A 13,659-nucleotide genomic window follows, 5' to 3' on the forward strand; every position below is an offset into this window, starting at 1 on the left:
CAAGGGGGGATTACACCATTCAAGGTTGTATGTTTCCTCTATGCATCTTGCACTCTAATATGCACTTTGTTAACTGCCCAGAACAGTTTACTGTGAATGTTTTGTAATGAGCCTATTATAGCCATTATTTATTACTATCATCACTATGGTTACTTTTGCCTGCACTAGTAGCAGCTATATACATTGATCCCCACTGTGTGAGACATGGGTCTTTTGACATTTGAGGTGTGCTTCTGAACAATTTTATTTCTAATGAACTTGCAATTGTCTGCACACCACCAACTATGTGGCATACATGTTTCAGTTACTGCCCAATAGTGCTGAGTAGGATTTATCAAATATTAGACCCATAGGGCTGGTTTATTGATTCAACTATACTGGGCAGATATTTATGAGGTGCTGAGTGTATTTAACACGTGTTAATTATTACCATTCCTTTCATGACTCACATGCATTGAGGATATATGCTGTACCCAATAGGAGGCACCGACTGAGTAATCATTGGTAGACTTTATTCTGGTATTTATACCTTTATATCTCCCCTTGGGCACATCAAGTAAATTTTGCATTTCATTTGGAAATCAAGGTCCCAGAGTTTGAAGGATGACTGGAGAGGCACACAATTAATGATGAGCGAGTATACTCGTTATTCGGGTTTCCCCGAGCATGCTCTGGTGGTCTCCGAGAATTTGGCGTGCTAGGAGATGTAGTTTGTGTCGCTGCAGCTGCATGATTTGCGGCTGCTAGACAGGCTAAATACAGGTTGGGGTTGTCTGTTTGTTAGGCAATCCCCTCATGTATTCAGGCTGTTAAGCAGCTGCAAATCATGTAGCTGAGGCGACAAAAACTAAATCTCCGAGCACGCCAAAATACTCGAAGACCACCCGAGCATGCTCGGGGAAACCCGTGTAACAAGTATACTCGCTCATCACTACACAATCCAAGCTGTTTGAGGTCAAGAGTGAAGTTTCCACAATCAGGGATGGTTTGGGGAGCCATGTGATCTTCTGGTGTAGGTCCATTTTGTTTTGTTTTTTTTATCAAGACCAAAGTCAGCGCAGCCGTCTACCAGGAAATTTTAGAGCACTTCATGCTTCCCTCTACCGACAAGCTTTTTGGAGATGGAAATTTCATTCTTCGGCAGGACTTGGCACCTGTCCACACTGCCAAAGTACCAATACCTGATTTACAAACAGTATCACTGTGCTTGATTGGCCAGCAAACTTGCCCAATCTTAACCCCATAATTAATCTATGGGGTATTGTCAAGAGGAAGATGAGAGACACGAGACCGAACAATGCAGATGAGCTGTAGGCTGCTCTCAAAGCAACCTGGGCTTCCACAACACCTCAGCAGTGCCACAGGCTGATCGCCTCCATGTCACGCCACACTGATGTATTAATCGATGCAAAAGGAGCCCCGACCAAGTATTGAGTGCATTTACTGAGCATACATTTCAGTAGGCCAACATTTCATATTTTAAAAACATTTTTTCAAGCTGGTGTTATAACGTATTCTAATTTACTGAGATAATGACTTTTGGGTTTTCATTGGCTGTAAGCCATAAGCATCAACATTAACAGAAATAAACACTTGAAATAGGTCACTCTGTCTGTAATGGCTTTTATAATAAGAGTTTCACTTTTTGCATTGAAGAACGGAAATAAATTAACTTTGATATTCTAGTTTTGTGATAAGCACCTGTATATCGTCAGAATGGAGGTTTTCTGAACCCTTGGTGTCATTCCAATAAGGAAGATGAGGCAGAGGAGAGGGTCATGCATATGTGTGGTCATTATTATTGTAGGTTTAGGAAAGTAAAACACTCAGCCTTCTCAGAAACTCACAAAGGAGTTTGCATGGACTCTTCTTTTATGAAGTGAGAATGGTGGGGTGGAGAGGGGATGTCATGTCCCACGACTTGGGAATCATACAGTATTGAATTGTTGCATTGTAGTTAGTAAACTGCAATGCATTAAGTCTTGTCCCTTTTAGAAGTTTGTCCCATCTCTCCCGGTCTCTCTCCACTGTGCTGATGTCAATAACCCCTCCCTTCTTCCTCATTCTGAGTATGTCAGCCATCTTAGGCTGTGTGCACACGCTGCGGATTAGGTGCGGATTCATCCGCGCGGATTTTGTAAAATCCGCAGGTGAAACCGCAGGTCAAAAGACCTGCGGTTTTACCTGCGGATTGCTCTGCGGTTTTGCCCTGCAGTTTTTCATCTCCTCAATGGAGGAGATGGCAAACCGCAGGGGAATCCGCAGAAAGAATTGACATGTCAATTCTTTCTGCGGATTGAAAACCACAGATAATCCGCGCGGAAAATTCCGCACCGTCTGCACTGCGGTTTTTGATTCCCATAGGGAATCATGGTACTGTACTCCGCAGCGGCCAAAACCGCTGCGGAACCGCAGCAAAATCCGCAGCGTGTGCACACAGCCTCAAGATGCTCATGCAATGCATCTCAGGTTCAGATTAGCCTTTTTTACCTAATGTATTTGTGCATAACTACAAGAAATTAGTTTGAAAATAAACCTTCTGGAATCTTCATACGTGCCTCCTGCAGTTGAGTCAAGTTATCTGATGAAATCTCTTTATGCGAGTACTGGTACATACAGGCATCCATAGAAACGGAGTTTTAAGTGCCCTACACTTGCCGCCTAGTTATGAATTCAGAATAGGGGACCTCCATTTTCCTTAAAGGGGGAGAAACCTAGTGCAGACAAAGACAGAAAGAGGTCCCCTGTGCAAGAACATTATACAGGCACTTTGCAGCCCAAAAATTTATTCAACAGAAGTTGCATGCTGCTTGGAGATAAATTTGCCCCCCTAACTCTTGGCCCCTGTGCAGCTGCACAGGTTGCACCAATGTTATGTCTGCCTTGAGTAAAACCCAACATCTAGCATACATTTACGACATGTAAATTCAATAAACTAGAAATGTTTCCTATTGTCATACCTTCAAGTTTCATTGTGGCCCCTGTGGATTGGTTAAATCGGATAAAGGTTAATTCTTCCGAAAAAAAATTAATGAGCCGTTACCAGTTACTGCCATCAGGTTCCATAGCCCGTTCCCAAGTTAGATGATTCTACAGATTCACAGTTCTTGTTGAATAGAATGCTTGTCACCTGAGCCTTAATTTCTCCATAGGCATGATGCTTGGATTAACCAACATTTTTAGGTGCCGATAACACAAACTGATCTCATTTATACTTACATGTATGTCGAGTGTCAGATGGAGAAGATTGCGGTCCGGCCTTACTTGCTGATCAGAAGCCTCAGACTGAAAATCTGCTATTGATTTTGCAACACCTCTCAATATACCACCACCTCCTGTACAAAATAAAAATAAAATAGATGTTTAGTAAAACAATATTCCAGTATAGAATATACATTAGTGGGCAACTTTTCAGGCAGGTGTGGAAAACATTCTGCAAAATAAGAATGCTTATAAAATTTGAAATGTTTATTATCATGCATATCCATCCTGCAATTCCATCGAGAAGGCATCTGGATCCAAATTTACATGTTCATCAAGAACTATCTTCAGCATAAAAAACAACAAGTCTTGGAATGAATGATAACGCTCCCACAGAGCCATGGTCCTAACATTGAGTCCATATGAGATTACATGAAGAGACAGAAGCATCTGCACAAGCGTCATCTACAGAAGATCTGTGGTTAGTTTTCTGAGATGTTTGGAACCTCCCTTCTGAGTTCCTTCAAATACTCTGTTCAAGTACAAGTGTACCTAGAGGAATTCATGATTTGATGATGTTTTGAAGTCAAAAGTGTGGTCACACCAAGTATTGCATGGATTTAGAATTCACTTTTGTTTTTTACTTTGCATTTTTGTTAATTGATAAGAGTAAAAAATATTGCAGGGAATCTGTCACCAGTTCTTTTTCTACAAAGATGCTTGCTGTAGTTTTGACCTGCTAGAATTTATTTTACCAGAACTTGGGTTCCATCCAGGAAGCCTTTACTGTGTCATGAGCAAAACATTGATAATACATCTCAACTATCTAAGACAACCTAGATTTTATGTTTGAACCCATTCGATAGTGGCCTGGTATCGTACAACCCTCTTTGGTTTAAGGCTCACAGTTAGGGGTTTAAACAGCTCATTGTAAGTTGCTCATAATTAAAAGCAAAAAATACATCAATAGTCTTTACTTTTGGTGCTAACACAAATACACATTTCTACCAGTAAAAGGTAGTGGTTTGTAGCACAAGAACAGCAGGAAAAATCCTTTAAAGTACTTTATTGTTAATGGAAGTCTGTCAACACCAAAACTCAATTTAAATTTTGAGTGGCGCTGTGATCCTGTGTGCAGAAGCGCCACAGACAGGAGAGAGGGATGACAGCTGATCCGCACTGGGCGCGAGACTGTTCAGCTCCTGCAGTGCAGATGCGCGGGGCTTGGGATTCAATTCAGGCAGCACTTACTGCCTGAGAAAGCAAGTGCAGTCAATTAAGGTTCAAGGGAGATGCGTGACATGTTGAGTGAGGGCATGGAGCTCCCCACACTGCCTTGTCCTGGGACCTTCCTTCCCTGATGACCTGACCCCTGACGCTCCATGCTGGACTGCTCTCTAGGGTGATTTTATTATCACATCACTCTCTTTTAGCTGTATACTTTGGCACATATATTCTTTGCCAATTGCACCATCCTTCAGTCCAGCCTTCCTTTTTTTTATTTTTTTATAAATGGTCTGATTCTTTGCTCCCTCTCTCATAGGGTCATTTACAGTGCCCTTTGGCCTTTATGAGGCCTTTTGGAGTGTCTGTGTGGCACTCTCCCTGTCCTTATAGTGGATGGTCACTTTGCTCCTTCCCTTACAGGGCTACTTACAGTGCTCCCTGGCTTTTCTTAAGGCTGTTTGGAGTGAGTGTCTGTGTGTCATCGTCTTTCTGGGAACGCCCAGATTTGCGGTTGGTGGGTCATGCCTTATGTAATATCATATACATTTAGGCTAGCATGTTGCATATTTAACCATGTAGTTTCTATCCATTAGCATCTATTGGATATAGTAAAATGGGGAAGTCAACCAAGCAGTCAGGAAAATCAATCTGTAGTATAATAGAACCGGAGGCTACAAAAAATTTATTTTTGAATATGCAAGTTTATTTTAATTTTTACCAGTCACACAGTGCCCCAACGTTTCGGCTGAGCAAGCCTTTATCAAGGGTGTTATCTGTGTGGCTATATATTTCTGAAACTTCAATATATAGCCACACAGATAACACCCTTAATAAAGGCCCGCTCGAATGAAACGTTGGGGCACTGTGTGACTGACAAAAAATTAAAATAAACTTGCATATTCAAAAATAATTTTTTTGTAGCCTCAGGTTCTATTATACGTTAGCATCTATTGTTAAATTCATTTGGGACAATTGGGGGTGTGTTTTGCCTTTTTAAATCTTATTGTGTGCATTTTTTCTGTCTTTTCAATAAAATTTATATATGTCTACTTACATATCTTTATTGTCCTGGGTGTGCGCCTCATATGCTGGGTTCTCTTTTCTCCTTTTTTGATCATTGTCCTTACCTGTGCATTGTGCAGCACCCCATATATATTTTTATAAATTGATTGCTTTTATGCCCTTTAGTGGTGCTCCCTACCCTCCCTTTTTTCACATAATTTAAGAATAGTGATGAGCGAACGTGCTCAGATAAGGCGATAAGTGCTTGAAAAATATGTGTTTTTCTCACCGTGCTAGCGGGGACCTTATCGAGGTCACCGCAGTTCAGCCCAGCTGGGAACGGAGCCTCAGTGACCGGATGTAACCTCAATGATGTCGCCCCCAGTCACTGAGGCTCTGCTCGCAGCAGTTCAGTCACCAGTGGTTTTCAGCCTGGACGGACGCATCTCGGCACCATCCAGGTTGAAAACTGTTTATCCCCCAGATACGGATTACAGCATGGGACAGAACGATGGACAGGTATGGTATATTGTTGTTTTTTATTTTCCTTTTATTACAGGAGATCAAGGGCGTCGCTGGGATTAGGCTTTAAATAAAAATGAAAAACTGTTTAGTTTTATTTGAAATAAAAGGAATTTATTCTGGCTGTGTCTTTATTTACAAACAATACAACTATAGGATTAGTAATGGATGGGTGTCTTACAGATGCCTCTCCATTATTAAGCCGTGGGCTTGATGTCACCGGACAATACAATGGTGACATCAACGCCACAAATATTACCCAACTTGCCACCGCTACATGGCAAGTGGGAAGAGAATTAGATGTGCCTTTTCTGGGCAGTTGCGGGCTGCTATTTTTAGGCTGGAGGGGGCAATATCCATGGACCCTTATGAGCCTGAGAATACCAGCCCCCAGCTGTCTGCTTTAGCAAGGTTGGTTGTCAAAAATTGGGGAACCATTTTTTTTTTTTTTTTTTTTAATTATTTAAATAATTAAAAAAAACAGTGTGGGGACCTCACTATTCTTGCTAACTAGCCTTGCTGAAGCTGATAGCTGAGGGTTGCAGTCCCAGCTGCGACTTTTGTCTGGCTGGTTAGCAAAAATACAGGAACCCAAACCGTTTTTTTTAAATTTTTTATTTACAGCGCAGAAAACTCCCATTTGCCGCTACTGCCCTCATTGTAATTAGCAGTAGCAGGTGTCAAATGATGGGAACTGTAGTCCCATCAGCTGACACAAGTGACTGAAGGTAAACTTTATACCTCTGATCACAGCTGAGCGCTCCCGCTGTATTTTTACAGCATGGGAACCGCGGCTCTCTGATGGGTGAGGATGATTTCACTGCCTATCAGAAGCGAGCGGTGTTTGCCGAGCGACAAGCACCCAGTGTTCGGGCAGCCGAACCTAAAGAATAACATGGACTTCCTGGTGAAGTCAGTGTTCGGTGTCCTTGACCGAACAGTAGGTGTTCGGTATGGACACCGAACTTTACTGTTCGTGTTCGCCCATCGCTACTCCTGGACGTGTGCAAACCTCACCATCAGCTACAAAAAACGTCTGACTGCTGTGCTTGCCAATAAAGGTTTTGCCACCAAGTATTAAGTCTTGTTTGCCAGAGGGATCAAATACTTATTTCTCGCTGCAAAATGCAAATAAATTTATATAATTTATAAAATGTGATTTTCTGTATTTTATTTTTGATATTCTATCTCTCAATGCTAAAATTAACCTACCCTTAAAATTATAGACTGCTCATGTCTTTGTTAGTGGGCAAACTTACAAAATTCAGCAAGGGATTAAATACTTATTTCCTCCACTGTAATGCCATGTCATGGCAATGGTGGTGGTCCCTATACAGTGATGTGTCCTTTACAGAACAAACACTTAATAAAAAGTAATCATGTAGGCTTTTCCACATTTTATTAAAATGTAGTCTTGGAACCTCAGGAATAATTTTCAAAATTTTGCTTAGGCATGTTCTCATGTTCAGTATTTTCCATCAGTATTTGTAAGCCAAAACCGGGAGTGAGTGACAAATACAGAATATAAACACATTTCTATTACACTTTTCATCTGATTGTTCCTCTCCTGGTTTCGGCTTACAAATACTGATGTAAAATACTCAACAAATACTGAGTGTGAATGTGGTCTTAGAAGCAATGGAATGCAAATCCACATATGTGTGGTGTATTTGCAAATTCTGTCTACTGATTTTTTTTTTTTCAACTGGACTTTGCAAAACAGGAAAGAAACACCTTAACAAATAGACACGTAAATGCTAATTTAAATCACACGGTGGTTTTTACACACCACAAGCTTAATAATGCGGGGTATAACGGACTATAGCAATTTAAATAGTAATTTGAATATCCTGGGTCCCAATACAAAAATCCATAGCAAAGTTCCCCCACACCCCACCTGTTAGGTACTACAATATATAGGGTCTTCTTACAGGGCAAAGGGGCATTCAAAACCATTCAGGCACTAGATCGTGTTTGAGACAGACAGCTACTTCTGTGCCTCACTCCTGATAGCAACTAATAAAGCCTAAGTATGAAGAAAACTACCTATACCACACATCCTATATGACCTGAGACTACAGCTCTACCAGTGGGGAGCTATTACATCTTGCTGCCTTATACCAGCTGTCCCAGAGGATCTGCCTGCAGCGTCGGCTTAACCCCTTCATTGCAGAGCATCACAGGTGGCGTCACGTATCATCCACTTATAAACTTTAACCAGCCATGCTTAGCCCCTTTTACATGGACGCCCAGGGCCATGGACCGGGTCACCGCTACTGTGACACTTCCCTCTGAGATATTGGCCCGGTACCGAGTACCCCACTGCCCTGGCGGGCGATCCATTTTGGCGTCAAACAGGATTTAAGAAACCCGGTATCCACAGTTCCTGTGTGCCAGAGCCTGTGTGTGTGCCATAGGCCTATTGCGCCATTGTCGCCATTACCCCGCCACTTGGTGCGCGCGGGAAGCCAAAGGGGTGGGCCGTCGTGGGCGGAGTCAGCCGGAGAGCACGAAAAGAGAAGTGCTGCGCGGGAAGAGACCAGCACGCGGGAAGTGAGAAGCAGAGGCCTGCAGTCCCGGCGTCCCCCGATCATCCAGCCTGCGGCAACCGGTAAGCCAGCGCAACCCAGGGCCTGGCCAACGTTAACTGGGGAGGAGGAGAATGTCAGAGGCAAGAGAAGATGCAGCAGTGAACGCCACAGCACCCCCCACAGCGCAGCTGCGGCCCCAATGGCACCGCAGAATCCAGCGGCCAGTGCCGCTTCCAGAGCGCAGCAGGAACAAGCGCCCATCACAGCAGTCCCCATAATGCCGCTGTCCATGCCCTATATACCGGGAACAGCCTGGTTACCGCAGTACTCAAGGGAGTCACATACCCTGAGTGAATTTAGAGAGAGACTGTGCAGATTGTTTGAGGTGTATCCTCTGTCTGAAAGCCAGAAAGTGAACATCCTTATTGGGCAGCTAACTGGTGCAGCGCAAAGGGAAGTAAAAGCCTGGCAGGACACTGATAAGAGACTGTTAAAAAGATTCTGGCTAAGCTAAGAAGCACCTTTGACACCCAAACTGCAGCTGAAATAAAAATGAGATTCTTTGGGTGTAAGCAGAGAGCGCAGGACAGTATACGGGACTATGCTCTTAACCTGCAGGAGGCGCTGCGAGCCATAAAGCAGATTGACCCAGACAGTGTGAAAGATGGAGACAGACTGTTAAAGGTGCAATTTATTGAGGGACTCCTATCCAGCACCCACAGAGCACAGCTTCGCATCATAGTCCCTTACAAAACCCTGACCTAGACTTTGCTGATTACAAAGACAGGGCTATCCGGGTGCTGCATGAGCCAAATGTCAGCCGTCCAGCGCCCCCTAGGTGCCCAGCGATCACATACCACCAAGAAGCAGCATCTTTCCCTCCCAGCCCTGTGGGGGCTGATGCACAGACTCTGGATAATGATCCATCTACAGAACTGCGCCTTCAGGTCCAAGAGCTGGCCAAAAGTATGGCTGCACTTGCCAAAACTGTGCAGTCCATGCAGGTGTCCTCAAAGGAGAAGATCCAGCTGGCCTCCAGTCCAGAGGATGTCCCATGGCTACGGAAGAAGAGGATCCTTCCACGCCGAGGGAGAGAACGATCGCTATGACCAGCACGGACGTCCCATCTGTCGTCGCTGCTACAAGGCAGGCCACATCGCAAGATTCTGCCACCCTGGGGAAGAGGGCCAACCCCCAGGCGTAGGACCACAAGGCCCAAAGAACTGGGGAGCCAAGTATGTTGGAGGTCGACCGGTCCTTCCAGTGGTGATTGACGGCATCTCCATGAACGCTTTGCTGGACACTGGCTCTCAGGTGACAACTATGCCATATATCCTTATTGGGCTGACTCTGAACTTCCTTGCGGCCCAAGTGATGAACTGATAGTAGTTGCCAGCAATGGTCAGTCTTTGCTGCAAGTAGGATGTAAAGAGATTACCATTAAAGTGGGGCGAGTAGAGTTAAAAACTCAAGGTCTGATAGTTATAGACATTGATCAATGAGAATGTAACCCAATGATGACATTAGGTACTAATGTGATTGAAAATTGTCTTTCCGAGGTTATTGTTTTGTTGCAACAGGTAGTCGAGACTGCTGGTTCCAGTGAACAACAAGTCCTGCAGAAGGAGATCAAGGTCCTGATGCAAAGACAGCAGGTAGAACTGTCTGGCAGAGAAATTGGCAGCGTCAGAGTGAGTGATTCTTTCCCCATTGCTATACCCCCCAGATGTGAAATGTTAATTTGGTGTCAGGCAGCCATCGGCTTCAGAGGAAAGGATTACCAAGCATTGGTAGAGCCAGTGTATTCTCATAGCCTGCCCACTGTCCTGACAGCAAGAGGGGTAGTTGATGTCCGCAAAGGGAGAGTACCTGTACGCCTCTTGAATTGTGGGGAAGAGGAGGCCACAATACCTCAGTATGCCACAGTTGCTAAGCTGCTTACCGTCAGTAACAACTCAAGACAGGCAGCAGAGCCCTTGGTCTCATCCGACCAGGCAGGGGACAATGGCTCTGTAAAGCAGCTGGAGGAGTGGTATCAGCAACTGCAGGTGGGAACTGACTCCACCCCTTCATGCCAAAAGAGTGGGGTTTACCGAGTGACTCAGGAGTATGAGCGGGTATTCAGTAAACACCCCCTAGACATTGGGAAGGCAAAAGGGGTTCAACACCATGTCCCCACTGGAGATCATCCCCCATTAAAGAAAGGTACCAGCCTATACCCCAACACAATATCAATGTGCCAAAAGTATGTTGCGGGAAATGAAGGAGGCTGGGGTGATCAGAGAAAGTTGTAGCCCCTGGGCAGCTCCAATAGTCTTTGTGAAAAAAAAAAAGATGGTACCATGAGAATGCGTGTTGATTACAAAAAAATTAACAGCATTACACATAAGGATGCCTACCCATTACCCAAATTGAGGACTCATTAGCCGCACTTAAAACTGCTATTTTTCCACCTTAAATCTCACTAGTGGGTATTGGCAGGTTCCCGTGGGAGAGGCAGACAAGGAGAAAACAGCGTTTACCACACCAATTGGTCGCTGCAAGTTCAACTACATGCCTTTCGGGCTCTGCACCACCCCAGGGACATTTCAACGGCTAATGGAGTGCTGTCTTGGACACAAGAACTTCGAGACAGTCCTGTTGTACCTTGATGATGTCATTGTTTTCTCCAAGACTTATGAAGACCATCTGAAGCACCTGGCTGAGGTGTTTGAAGCCTTGTCCAACTTTGGCCTGAAAGTGAAGCCTTCCAAATGCCACCTCCTGAAGCCCAAGGTACAGTACCTCGGTCATGTAGTGAGTGCAGAAGGTGTGGCACCGGATTCTGACAAAGTCACTGTCATCTGGGACCTCGGGTTGGTAGGCTACTACCGAAGGTTCATCAAAGGCTTCACTGAGATAGCCACGCCTATGCAAAATCTTCTGGTGGGCCAGCCCAAGAAAGCCAGGAAGATGAGTCCTACATTTGAATGGAATGAGGAACTGGAGAGGTCCTTCACTCAACTGAAGATGGCTCTCACAGGAGATGAAGTTCTGGCCTACCCAGATTATGACCATTTGTTTTGTATACTGATGCCAGCAACGTGGGACTGGGAGTAGTACTGTCACAGGTACAGAATGGCAAAGAAAGAGTGATCTCCTACTCCAGCAGGAAGCTTCGTCCCACTGAAAGGAACCCTGACAACTACAGTTCCTTCAAGCTGGAGTTCCTCGCCATAGTCTGGGCTGTGACTGAACGATTCAAGCATTACCTAGCTTCTGCCAAGTTTACCATCTTCACGGACAACAACCCGTTGACTCACTTGGAAACTGCCAAACTAGGTGCACTGGAGCAGTGATGGATGGCCCGGCTGTCTAACTATGAATTCACCATCAAGTACCAAGCGGGGCACAAGAATGCTAATGCTGATGCACTGTCTAGAACAGGGTTCCCCAACTCCAGTCCTCTAGGCCCACCAACAGGTCATGTTTTCAGGATTTCCCTTGTATTGTACAGGTGAAGCAATTATCACCTGAGCAATACTAAGGAAATCCTGAAAACATGATCTGTTGGTGGGCCTTGAGGACTGGAGTTGGGGAACCCTGGTCTAGAATGCCTAATTTGCCAGATGCAGGAGAAGACCCTGAGGCACTCGAAGAAATAGAGTTACCTGCCTTCCACCGGCCAACTGCGGCCCAACGTGCCCAAGGAGTGAGAAACAGACGGTCTATCATGAAAGAGGCCACCCTAAATCCATTGCCTCATCATAACTGGGCAGAAATGCAGGATAGCGACCCCGCAGTCCGCCTGGTAAAGGAGCTACTGTCACAAGCTGACTCACGCCCAGGTCCAGATGCTCCTGAAAAAACCCAGCAGTTGTGGAAGGAAAGAGGCAGGCTGTTCCTCTATGAGGGAAAGCTGTGCCGGAGGAGTATCAATGCCCACACTCATGAGTTGGTCTGGCACGTGGTTGTCCCAAAGAGGGAGGCATCAATGGTCTCGGAAGCATACCACAATGGAGCTGGACACTTTGGAAGGAAGAAGTTGGAGGCCTTGCTCCGGGAGAGATTCTATTGGGCTGGTATGAGGAAGGCCATTGAAAATTGGTGCTAGGAGTGTGGACAATGTAACCTGCACAGGAAGGACCGTAACAGCCAGCGAGCTCCTTTGCAGCCAATAATAACCAAACAACCCCTTGAGTTGGTCGCCCTGGACCATGTGAAGCTGGTCCCAAGTCGTTCAGGCTACGTTTATGCTATTACCATCGTTGACCACTACTCGAGATTCCTGGTAGTCGTGCCTATCAAGGATCAAACAGCCAGGACAGCAGCCAGAGCATTCCAACAGCACTTTTGTCGACCACACGGATATCCTGAGCGAGTGCTTACAGATCAAGGTCCAGCCTTTGAGGCGGAAGTGTTCCAGGAATTCTGTAACTTGTATGGTTGCAAGAAGATCAAGACAGCACTGTACCATCCACAGACCAATGGCATGTGAGAAAAGATGAATCAGGTGGTGATCGACCTACTGAAGACCTAGAGAAGTTGCCAGATCTGGTAGACCTCTACAATCACATTCCTGTGAATTCCACCAACTGCACTCCAGCCTACCTAATGAGAGCGAGGCCTGGCAAGCTGCCTATTGATTTGGATATGGGAGTCCTGACACCTGAAGTGACATCACCAGATGCTGACTGGGATACGGAGCGGCAGCAACAGTACCGTAGAGTACAAGAGTGTGTAGAAAAGAGTCTAGCTCAGGCGAGACAAAAACAGGAGAAGAACTACCATCAAAATGAACCTGCAGTCCCCTTGTCACCAGAAGAACAAGTCCTAAAGAGGAAAAGGAGGATGCATAAATTGGATGACCAATGGGAAGCTGAACCCTACACCATCTTACCATCAAACTTCGACAACACCAAAGTGTGCCTTATCAGTAAGGATGGAGGAGAAACCTCATCAGCAGTATCGAGGGATCATCTGAAACTGTGCCCTGACCAGCTAAAGGAAAGGATGGGAGAACAAAACAACCTTCAGCTCATAGAAGAGGAAGAAAAGGTCAGCACTGTACTCGGAGAATTTCCTGCAAACTGGACAAGAATGGATCAAGCCATCGTTGTTCCTGTCCTAATCTTTCCCCAGCCTACTGCAACTGAAGTAGCAGAGACTCAAGAGAACCCTGAAAATCAGGAAGTTC

At 45.1% G+C, this 13,659-nt stretch overlaps 1 protein-coding gene across 2 annotated transcripts in view; it reads right to left on the reverse strand.

Moving 5' to 3' along the window:
* The window catches only part of LOC141055532 (formin-1-like), a 412,359-nt gene that overhangs the window by 276,840 nt on the left and 121,860 nt on the right, over positions 1–13,659 (reverse strand). For both annotated transcript variants that reach the window (XM_073552151.1, XM_073552150.1), the window contains one exon: positions 3,220–3,335. In XM_073552151.1, the coding sequence (XP_073408252.1) occupies positions 3,220–3,335 (116 nt within the window). The remainder of the gene's footprint in view (positions 1–3,219; positions 3,336–13,659) is intronic.

The sequence above is a fragment of the Dendrobates tinctorius genome, unplaced genomic scaffold (genome assembly GCF_039654945.1).
Source record: "Dendrobates tinctorius isolate UK_male_01 unplaced genomic scaffold, ASM3965494v1 ptg000186l, whole genome shotgun sequence".
In the NCBI taxonomy this organism is placed as follows: Eukaryota; Metazoa; Chordata; class Amphibia; order Anura; family Dendrobatidae; genus Dendrobates; species Dendrobates tinctorius.